Source organism: Pelodiscus sinensis, chromosome 9 (assembly GCF_052426305.1).
Source record: "Pelodiscus sinensis isolate ZL-2025 chromosome 9, ASM5242630v1, whole genome shotgun sequence".
Classification (NCBI taxonomy): Eukaryota; Metazoa; Chordata; order Testudines; family Trionychidae; genus Pelodiscus; species Pelodiscus sinensis.
This window is the reverse complement of record NC_143060.1, coordinates 11,981,042-11,992,305: the sequence shown is the minus strand read 5'-3', so window position 1 is coordinate 11,992,305 and position 11,264 is coordinate 11,981,042. Positions and strand designations below refer to the sequence as shown.

At 43.7% G+C, this 11,264-nt stretch overlaps 1 protein-coding gene across 2 annotated transcripts in view; it reads right to left on the bottom strand.

Moving 5' to 3' along the window:
- Positions 1-11,264, bottom strand: part of PODN (podocan) — a 46,515-nt gene that overhangs the window by 4,681 nt on the left and 30,570 nt on the right. For both annotated transcript variants that reach the window (XM_025186297.3, XM_075935989.2), the window contains exons 9-10: positions 10,319-10,467; positions 978-1,174 (exon numbers count right to left, since the gene is read on the bottom strand). In XM_025186297.3, coding sequence (XP_025042082.1) covers positions 1,006-1,174; positions 10,319-10,467 — 318 coding nt within the window. In that variant the 3' untranslated portion in view covers positions 978-1,005. The remainder of the gene's footprint in view (positions 1-977; positions 1,175-10,318; positions 10,468-11,264) is intronic.

The following is an 11,264-nucleotide window of genomic DNA, read 5'->3' as shown; positions in this document are numbered from 1 at the left end:
GCAAAAGCACTGACTTCCTACTGTAAGAAATCAGTGCTTCTTGCGGAAATACTATGCTGCTCCCGTTCAGGCAAAAGTCCCTTTTGCTCAAAGCTTTTGCACAAAAGGGCCAGTGTAGACAGCTCAGATTTGTTTTCCGCAAAAAAGCCCCGATCGCGAAAATGTCGATTTTCTGTTCCGAAAATGCTTTTAATGGAAAACTTTTCCATTAAAAGCATTTCCGGAAAATCATGCCAGTCTAAACACAGCCCTTGGGTCTCCAGTGCCAAAAGGCTAGTATGCATCCTGACCTCCACAACCTCCTATCTATAAAAGTCTTTTTTGAAGAGTAGAGCACTGCATAGCAAACAAAACAACATAAGCATGGCCATACTGGTCACCATCTAGTCCCGTATCCCATCTTCTGACAGGCACCACTGCCAGATGCTTCAGTGGGAATGAACAGACCAGGGCAATAATCAAGTGACCCATCACCTGCTGGCCAATCCCAACTTTTGGCAGTCAGAGGTGTAGGGAGACCTAGAACTTGGGTTTGCATCCTTGACCATTAATATCCAGCTACCCAAGTGGATCAAAGAACCACAGTAGTATCAATGTGGGTTACAGTGGATCTGGAGACTTAGAGGTCATCCCTCCAGGCCATAACTGCAACATATCATGGGGGTAAATTGGAAAGGCAAGTAAGTGCTGCTGCTGCGAATGCTGCAGCTGGTGTGTGGCTAATGAGAGGCTGCTAGGGTCTGTCTAGTACTCTTGATAAACACCAGAGTCACAATGATTTTTTTAGAGAATTTTTCCAACCGGTTTTGACTCTGCCATCTCTGTCCCATAATATTTTAGGGTGGCTTTTTGAGTCCAGTACTCCAATTCTTAACTATGATGAGTAATATAACTTACTTCAATTGCACTACTCTTGTGAATCAAGATTATTTATGTAAGGATTTCAGAATTGGAGTATGCATAGGATTGTTACCTACCACATAATGTACTTGCATCTGTTCATAGTTAGCTTGAGTCTTCCTCTTCTTCGTCCTCCTCCTCCTCCTCTTCTGAATTATTCCTGTTCTTTGACGTGTCACTAAATTCAAAGTTCCCTTCAATATCCAACACCTGTAAATGCTTTAGGCTTTGGAATGTACTTTCCTTCACTGCTCCAACCGCTATCTTATTATACCTTCAAAACAAAAGTGTGACCACTGGGTTTAAAATAACTGTTCTCTGCTGTGTGCTACCGTCTCATTTTGAACTTTGCCTTTATATTACAATATATTAATTCTGTAGATGCTAAAGTACAGTACCCTTTTACCAACACTGGAGTGTTTGAAGATTAGAAGGTAGCCTGGGTACAAACTTGCCATAACTTCAGCCTTGCACACAATAGCACTGCAAGAAGTACTGTACTAGCCTAAAAAAGCAGCACTGTTCAAAATGCTAATGCTAACTGGCTTTGGATGACACAGGGATTCAACTGAATTGACTGTTAGAGAAATGATTGTTCCAGATTTCACTTATTACCCTGCCCCTAACCTCCATAGCTGACACAGTAAAGAAAAATCACAGTATTGGAAAGCCTTCCCTACGTATTACCACTGCACTCAGTACTTTCCTTACTAAATGGAAATGGTACCAGCTACATGATCTAGGTTTCAAAGTATTGTGTGTTTGCAGTTGTGGTGGTGTTATGTTGGTCTCAGAATATGAAAGAGACAAGGTAGGTGAGGTAATTTCAACATTTTTTATTCCAGGGACCAGCTTGCTGCCTTCATACATTCTCTAAGGCACCAGTCCACAGATCAATCTTTGAGAAGCACTGCAGTAGGAAACCACACAAAATGAAATGCGCCATTATAGCTTAGAAGGCAGTGGGGTGTGTTACAGATAATTGTAATGAGCCATAAAACCAGTGTCTGAGAGTCCATGCCTTTTAGCATCTAGCAGTCATGAAATGAAGTTCCCATGCTTACATTTGAAGATATGCAGAGGCAAAATCCCCACAGACCAGGACACACAATTTTGAAATGGCACCAGACCCTTCCAGAATAGCAGATACAAAACCTGCAGAAATGTATTCACTACTACAATGATCAAAATACCCCACAACCTACCTATCAAGATTAGATATGCTTAGCACAACATGTTAATGTGTATTATCCAGTGCATCAGATGCACCAACATCAACTATGTGGATGTAACCAGACAATCTCAAATGGCCTCATGCAGAAAAATGAAAATGGACAAAAACACCATGTCACCCAAACAAAGCAATCACTTCCTATTTGATCTCTCAGTACTTGTCCGCCACAGGAAACCTGCACAACACTTTCAAAAGATAAATCTGGCAACTTAAATTTATAATTCTGCTGACCATGAAATACCATGGACTCAGACACTAGATTTATAGCTCATTATAACAATTTGTAACAGACCACTTCCTAACTCTTAAATACCCAATTGATTTTAAGTGATCTTCTATAGGGTGAATAAACCCTTTGTGTGTGAATAATTGGGTGAATAAACCCAATCTGTCCCAACTTAAATTTAGCTCAGTCATTCTGGTTTTCTTCCCCAGACCTTAAAAAGAGCTCTGTGAAGCTTGAAGGCTCATACTTTCAACTGACAGAAGTTGGTCCAATAAAAGATGCATAGTAAGCAATGTAATCGCTCTCAAAAGTATAGTGTGCTTGTCTGTGAGACTTAGGGACTCCTCTTAATAAGGGGGAAAATCTAAACCTAACTAGTGGGTTAAAGGCTCCTTCCAGAAACAAAAGTGCAACAATTCTTCACGTGCCATTTTTGTTTAAAAAGTGTAAACACGCTAATATGTATTTTAAAACTTCTTCTGTTTTTTTGCATGGCCCCTCACTCTTGAACATGCTTATTGTTGTATTTTCTTAAATATTCCCAGAAGCACAAGCAATTGTTTTTATAATGAAATGACGACTAGCCGCTTCTTGTTGTGAATACATCATATGCTGAGAAGGCCTCCTACTAAATAAATACTATGGCAGGACACTTTTGCATATTTGTTTCATATATACACTTTTTTTATAAATCTGGTTTCTGAATCTCATCCAAGTTCTCACTAAATTCTCAAAAGCTTGAACAGCTGGATTCAAAGGCACCAGGCTTTAATTTGATTTGCTTGGAATGCAATAATTTATTGAGGAAGGAATGATTCAAATCCATAAGTTACAAAGATTTGAGCAGTTTAATTGCATATAAAGAAGATCAGACCAAATAAAGCTTACTTGTTGTGCACATCCCAAGCTTTTCAACACATTACTGCAGGGATAAAATATCAAATTAATAAAATATTCCGTACTCTCCAGGGGTTTATAATCCTGTCTAAGCAGTATTGCTAACATTATTCTGTTAGAATAATAAAAGACATATATTTACTGAGCCAAAAACTGATTTAACTTGCATTGGATTAAATCCCAGGTAGCCCCATTTAAGTTAGTTCACAACAACAGTTTCGATTCACACTCAGATAATGGCAGAATACGCTTATAAAGTTTGCAGATAATACCGAGATGGAAGGAGTTGCAAGTGCTTTGGAAGATAGGATCATAATTGAAAATGATCTGGACAAACTGGAGAAATGGTCTGAGGTAAATAGGATGAAGTTCAATAAGGAGAAATGTAAATTACTCCACTTCGGGAGGAACAATCAGTTTCACACATACAAAACAGGAAGAGACTGTCTAGGAAGGAGTACTGCAGAAAGGGGTCTAGGGTTCACATAGTGGACCACAAGCTGCATATGAGTCAGTGTGACACTGTTGCAAAAAAAGTAAACATAATTCTGGTATGCATTAACATGAGTGTTATGAGCAAGACATGAGAAGTCATTCTTCCCTTCTACTCTGCACTGATTAGGCCTCAACTAGAATATTGCGTTCTGTTCTGATCACCACATTTCAGGAAAATTGGAGAAGGTCCAGAGAAAAGCAACAAAAATGGAAACATGACCTATGAGGGAAGACTGAAAGAAGTGGGTTTGTTTAGTGTGAAAGAGAGAAGACTGTGAGGGGATATGACTGTAGCTTTTACCTAAAAATGTGTTAACAAGTAGGAGGGAAAAAAATATTTTCCTTAATCTCTGATGATAGGACAAGAAGTGGTGGGCTTAATTTGCAGCAAGCGAGATTTAGGCTAGATATTAGGAAAAACTTCCTAACTGTCAGGCAGGTTAAGCACTGGAATAAATTGCCTTGGAATTCCACCATTGGAGATATTTAAGAGCAAGTTAGACAGACCTCTCTCAGGGATGCTCTAGATGGTCCTTGGTCCTGCCGTGAGGACAGAGGACTGGACTTGTGACTTCTTGAGATCCCTTGCAGTTCTAGCATTCTATGATTCAATAGATGAGATGAGTATGTTGCCCATTACACATACCAAGTATATAAACTTGATATTAAGCTATTCATCTGGTTGAGTTCCTAGTTTAATGCTATTTAATCTAAATTGCATGCTGAATAGTCAGCAATTTCTAAAGGTCTGCAGTGGTTTACAAAGGATACATCTAGACTGCACTCTAAAATCGAAATAAGATACGCAATTTGCACTATGCAAATTGCGTATCTTATTTTGATTTTATTTAGAAATAGGCTATTTTGAAATTTGGCATGTCTACATGGTGCCAATTTTAAAATAAAGCACTATTTTGAGACATCCCTTATTCCTAGTGGAATGAGGTTTACAGGGATGCCACAATAGTGCATCCGTTATTTTGAAAATTATTTTGAAATAGCGGACACGTTCCTTAGACACAGGGTAGCTATTTTGGGATACCTCCGAAAGGGTGGAAGTATAAAAAAATCTCTGTCAGTGCTATGGAAAATTGAGGCATTTTGGTTTGTAGGCCTTTAAGCCCTGGAGTTTTGAATTTGAAGAGCTCAGACAACACGTACCAGACCTGTCTTAAAATTACTCACTGAAAAGTTTATAGAAGTGAGTGAATTTGGCCCAAGTTTTTGATTTGCAGCTAAAAATGTTAGTTTTGCTTTTTGTCCTTAAAGTTTCACTCAGATTGACTGACTGTCCTTAAGTAACTTGAAATTCTGAATAACAGGCCATGAACTAGTATGAAACTTTGAATTTCTAGCCCTACATTTCAGGTCACTTTTCTGCAGGCAAATTTTACTCAGTGCAGGTCAGTGGCTGTAGGGGATGTTTCTGCATGTCCTTTACACATGAGTGTGATCTAGGCCACTTATACTTCCTGATCTGTATAAAGGGGCCATAACAAACTTGAGAATATAGCCCTACGTTTACACACAAAGTGCACAAAAGGCCATCCTGGGCAGTGGATGAACCTGGCTCTGTAGCCTGTGGTCCTACCCATACTCCACTCTGGCTCTGCCAAGGCCCTGTCCCTCTCGGCCCAGACCCCAGTCCCTCCCCACTGTGTCTCTCTTCTCTTCTCTTCCCTCCCCCTCTCTGCCCACTCCTTCCAGCCAAATACCTGAATCCAAATGTAACAAATGACTTTAAAAAAAACCCACTCTTCCAAAATTTCTTTCTAAAGAAAACTGAGCATGTTTTCCACTGCATGTCAGATTGTGAAGACTGAACATGCCAAAGGTACCTAATTAAAAGCATTCAATTTCTGAATAAAAAATGTCAGTCACTGGTTTTTGATGTACCCTGAAGTTTGTCAGAAATTTATTTGCAAAAACTTTGTGAAAAGGGTAAATCAGCTGTCCTGTGGAATATAACTTTAAAAACAATTCTTCTCTGTTTCACATTTTCTTAATCAATATTTCTAAGATGATTTTATATTTTAAAAATACTCTTAACCCTCATAGCAATCATTCCAGATTACCACATATATTTAACACATGGAAACAAAGACATTAATTTAAAAAAATCACTCAGACCAGTTTAGTGTGTTCATAAAGTTCATTGCTTCTAGAAAAAGGGAACACTGATTTATTTTGTGCAATCTCCATAACAATAGACATGTTTATGAAATTTCACCATATGTTTATGTTTAAAATATGCTTCCAAAGATTTTAGCCATAAGAAAGGATTTTATATCTTATTAAGGTACTAATTCTAGTGAGGATACTCATTTGTCCAGCTCTTTGGAAGAAAAGGGATTTTGTCCCTGTAAGGGGTTTCTTCAACGGGGGTGGGGGTGGGGAGCGATAGGAGAAAGATTACAGTAGGGTTGGACAGAAAGTACAGGAAGACTTTGGAAGCAAGTTTCTGTACTATAGTAATTAAAATTAAAATGTGGATTTTAGTTACATTCTTCAAAAGACCACCATTATCTAAAAAATTGTTTGAAAATCTGAGCATTTAAGGCTAAAGCGGAATACTCAGATTGTGCAATCTAAAAAAATCTATGCAAGGATGTGATTTTATAATCTTCAGCAACAAACCAATGAAATATTTAAAGCAAATTTTAAATAAAGATTCTGTATATATATATTACAATATCGCAAAACTTTTTGTCAGTAAATTCAGAAACAGACAGTATATACCTTCAGGTTTACACATGCTGTTAAATCTTGGTTACCACTTAATAGTTCTTTCACAGGCTCAATGTTATGCTAATAGGTCTAGCAAGGTAGGCCTGCTGTGGGAGCCTGCAGGAATGATCAGAAAAAGGATGCAAAAAGGGGAGAGGTTGAACATTAAGATCCAGGGAAGGCAACGTCTCCATTTGCCTCATACCCACTGCCTGTGATGGCCATGTTGAATAGATTTTCTGATTGTTACCATTGGTAACAGAGATCTCCTGTCAGCAAGCATGGCATGCTGAGTTTGGGGGTCCCCTCCACTCTGTAGCAAGGATGATGACTTATAGATATGAGAAATTGGAGAGTCATGGTGGCTGAGGAATCAGAAGTGAAAGTAATATAATTTCTTACAGGTATTTTCATATTGCAACCGCTCCCCCAGGGCAGGTCCTCAGAGCAAGAGTCTGAAGGGGGTTCAACAGTACAGGCAGACCCCGACTTATGCGGATCCGATTTATGTCGGATCCGCAGTTACGAACGGGGCTGCCCCAGAGTACACGGACTGCGGGACCTCGCGGTTCTGCCGCCCGTGTACTCTGGGGCTTTCTCTGCGTCTCCCTGGTCTGCAGACCAGGAAGACGCAGAGCAAAGCCGTGGAGGGGCTCGGGCAGCCCAGGGGTGCCTGGGCTGCCCGACCCCCTCCCCCGCCTCCCCGTCTGCGGCTTTGCAAAGCCGCAGGGAAGCCGGCAGCGGAGCAGTCCAGGCGCGCCTGGGCTGCCTCGCTGCCCGGGCCCCCCCGCAGCTTTGCAAAGCCGCGGAGGGGCTCGGGCAGCGAGGCAGCCCAGGCGCGCCTGGACTGCTCTGCTGCCGGCTTCCCTGCGGCTTTGCAAAGCCGCGGGGGGGCTCGGGCAGCGAGGCAGCCCAGGCGCGCCTAGACTGCTCCGCTGCCAGCTTCCCTGCGGCTTTGCAAAGCTGCGGGGGGGCTCGGGCAGCGAGGCAGCCCAGGCGTGCCTAGACTGCTCCGCTGCCAGCTTCCCTGCGGCTTTGCAAAGCTGCGGGGGGGCTCGGGCAGCGAGGCAGCCCAGGCGCGCCTGGACTGCTCCGCTGCCGGCTTCCCTGCCGCTTTGCAAAGCCGCGGGGGAAGCCGGCAGCGGGACAGCCCAGACGCCCCGCGGCTGTCCCGCTGCCGGCGTCCTCAGAGGCTTTGCTCCCCGTCTCCCTGGTCTGCTGGTGTCCAGCAGACCAGGGAGACGGGGAGCAAAGCCGCGGAGGACGAAGGCGGCGGGACCGCGGTGCGTCTCGGTCCGCCGCCCGTGTCTTCCTGGTCTGCTGGGGTGGGGGGGGCACAGCTAGTACGCCCCCCCCCCCCAGCAGACTAGGCTTTTCTCCGGACGCCTGTGGCAGAGCAGCTGGGGCGCTGCTGGTTGGTCCCGCAGCGCCGCTCTGGGCGCTACTGGTCCAACCCAGCAGCACCCCAGCTGCTCTGGTCCTGATTCAGCCGCTGCTGGTCAGTTTCAGCAGCGGCTGAATCAGGACGCCTGGGGCAGAGCAGATGGGGTGCTGCTGGGTTGGTCCAGTAGTGCCGAGGAGCGGTGCTACTGGAGCAACCCAGCAGCACTCCAGCTGCTCTGCCCCAGGCGTCCTGATTTAGCCGCTGCTGAAACTGACCAGCGCTGACTACAGGAAGCCCGAGGCAGAGTTGCTCTGCCCCGGGCTTCCTGGAATCAGCTGCTGATCAGTTTCAGCAGCAGCTGACTTGGGGACGCTTGGGGTTCTTAAGTTGATTCTGTATGTAAGTCAGAACTGGCGGTCAGTTTCAGCAGCGGCTGAATCTGGATGCCAGTTCCGACTTACATACAGATTCAACTTAAGAACAAACCTACAGTCCCTATCTTGTACGTAACCCAGGGACTGCCTGTACTGTAAGACATGTAAGTGTGGGATAGAGTATGGGGGGCTCATTGCAGGGGGTTGAGGAGTATTGAAGGGGCTCAGGGCAGTGACTGCGGTTGGGGGTGCACAGGAGGCAGGGTTGGGTGTGAGAAAGGGTTGAGAGCAGAGGGTTGGTGTGTGGAGGGTGGTGGCGGGGTGGCTAACCTCCCCCCCTCCCGATTTGTACCAGGACTCTGTTTGCTGTTCCCCTTTCTGTCACAGGGAGCCTAAATGGCACCCTAGGGGAGTGGGAAGCTCAGGGCTAGAACAGTCCCAGATCAGTGTGTGTGTGTGTGGGGGGGGGGTGTCATCCCCAGTCCCAAAGCAGTAGAGGAGTGCTCCCAGCTGGTTCTTTTCACCTGCCTGCTGCTTAGCGCAGCTCCCTAATGGAGAGCCCTGAGAGCCAGGCTGGGAGCATACTGTCTCCTGCAGCCAGCTGGCTCCTTTTTTGCCACAGCAGTGCATGAACCTGCCTTACTTTCACCTCCAGGCAAGGTGATACCATTTACTGGAGATGACAAACTTTACAGAGAGACCAACTTTCAAACTACACAGAGCGCTCCCTCAGGTCTGGGCTGAAGAAGAGCTCTGCGTAAGCTCAAAAGCTTGTCTCTCTCACCAACAGAAGTTAGTTCAGTAAAAGCTATTAAAACCCTAATAATCTGGGACCAACACAGCAACACCACCATATATTCAAATTCAGATTATTTTTTTCTTTAATTTGAAAATGCTCCTAAAAAAGATCTGCAGGGCACATTCATTGTTTATTGAAAATCAATTATAACACATCAGGAGTAGAATGATCAGTCTGTAGTACTACAGAGATCAGTTGTCAAAGGGTCAGCCACTCACAAGATGTCTCATAATGGCCAGAAGTGCCTCTGCAAAAGCCTGTCACAATCTCTCCTTCAACTGGGGCCCCTTTAAAAGTCCACATGGTCCAGCTCTTCAAAACATTCCCCCTATGGGGTTCAATTCACTAAGTGCTACACAAGGTCATTCAAAATAGAATTCAGACCCACAAAGTCACCATCCCAGTTTCAGTTGGGCTCAGCTCCCACCCCCTCCCACTGAAGATCTGTCCTCTCTTTGTTTATTTTACTCCAATGCTAAGATAGTAAAAGGGGTCTTTGTGACTATGGGTCTCTGTCTTCCTACTCTCCCAGCAGTTTATGCTTGGAGTACAGCCTCCTTCATAGTCCTTCCCCAATAGTATTTTCCCTTTGCTCACACAGAGCCCTGCATTAGCTTTTGTAATCCCACAGTGTCTGCAGGAATTTGCCAGCCCCCCATAGCTGTCTTGCTCTTTAAGAGGCCAAAGTGTATTCCCTTAAATTCAACTTGGTAGCAAGGTCCAATGGACCCTGCTTCTTCTTGGGGGGCCAAGTCACCCTATGATACCTGTAATCATATAAGCATTGTAAACATCATATCATAGACTCTTCCCCCCAAAACTACTAATGCAACACATACATTGTGCAAAGCTAAAATTATGCATGCCCCCAATCACTCACAAGCTTTTATTTGCTATACAGTACTATAGAAATTCAGGACTGAAGATCAGTGGTAAGGCTGGCTGAGTTAAAATTAGACCTACCAACTTTGAGTTCCCGGGCACAAGACAAGTACATATATTGATATCCTACAGTCTCTCAAATCTGTCTGCCTGACCCATTCTTATAAACACTGACACTGAAGGATGCAGCACTCAAAGCAGAGTGAACATATGAGGTACACACACACGAGGACCTCTCATTGCATATAAACCCAGTTACACCTTGGATTACTGTACGATCATGTCCACTGGAGAAACTAGGATTTTAAATGCTCCTGCCCCCAAAAAACCCCAAGCAGCTACAAAGCACAAAAAAGCAGAACATCCTGGGTTTAGACTCAAAAGTAGAAAATGCCCTTACCTGAGGAAAATTCCCTTTATGTTGGGTGTGGATTCAAAGGCATTCTCAGATACCATGGTGATCTTGTTGTTCTGGAGATACAGATATTCTAGAGATGCTGGCAGGTCTGATGGAATAGAAACCAGCTGATTCCCACCCATATCTAATAACTGAAAGGAAGAGTCATACAGCCAGGAGTTAACTGAAGAGATGAGCATAGACATTAGCAGCACCAGCCATATTTCATTACTGATGACTCAGATTGTGATGTGTGAATCTCAAAAGTATGGGTATTGATAGCCATCACCATAAGTAACCATCCAGAAGTCAGGGACATGTGAAAAACTTAATCAGACCCAATAATCCGGGATATCTGAGTAAGAAATCACCAGGAAGAAGGGGACAATGAATGAATGTGTAAAATAGAGTATATCTACATTGTGGAGCTATTTCGGGATACCGGAAGTATCCCGAAATAGCTATTCCGCATCTATTGAAGTACAGTAGTCCGTTATTTTGAAATAAGGGGTGACTTATTCCAACATCCTGGTAACCCTTGTTCCATTTCGGAATAGCGAGTTATTTTGAATTTTGTCACTGTGTGGACAGTACCAACTTACAAAGTAAGCTATTTTGAAATACACTCGAAGCTATGCAATTTGCTTAGAGCAAAGTGGGAAGCTTATTTCGAGCTAAGGGTGCTGTGAAGATGTACCCTAACTGAGCAGCCAATGATGTAGGGAGTCCGGCCCTCTCACAGTGCTATTTAATCCAGCAATGTCAGATCAGAGATCATGCTGCTTTGTTTAAGGGCACCTACATTTCTCTATCTCTATTCTCAAGTGTTATTCTGGGCTTATTTGTAAATGAATGAAAAACAGACTGGGTTTCAATTATGCATAGAACTCCTTGGATTAAACACTTCATTGATTAAAGTTACTTTTCAAATGGCAAGAAATGTTTCTGA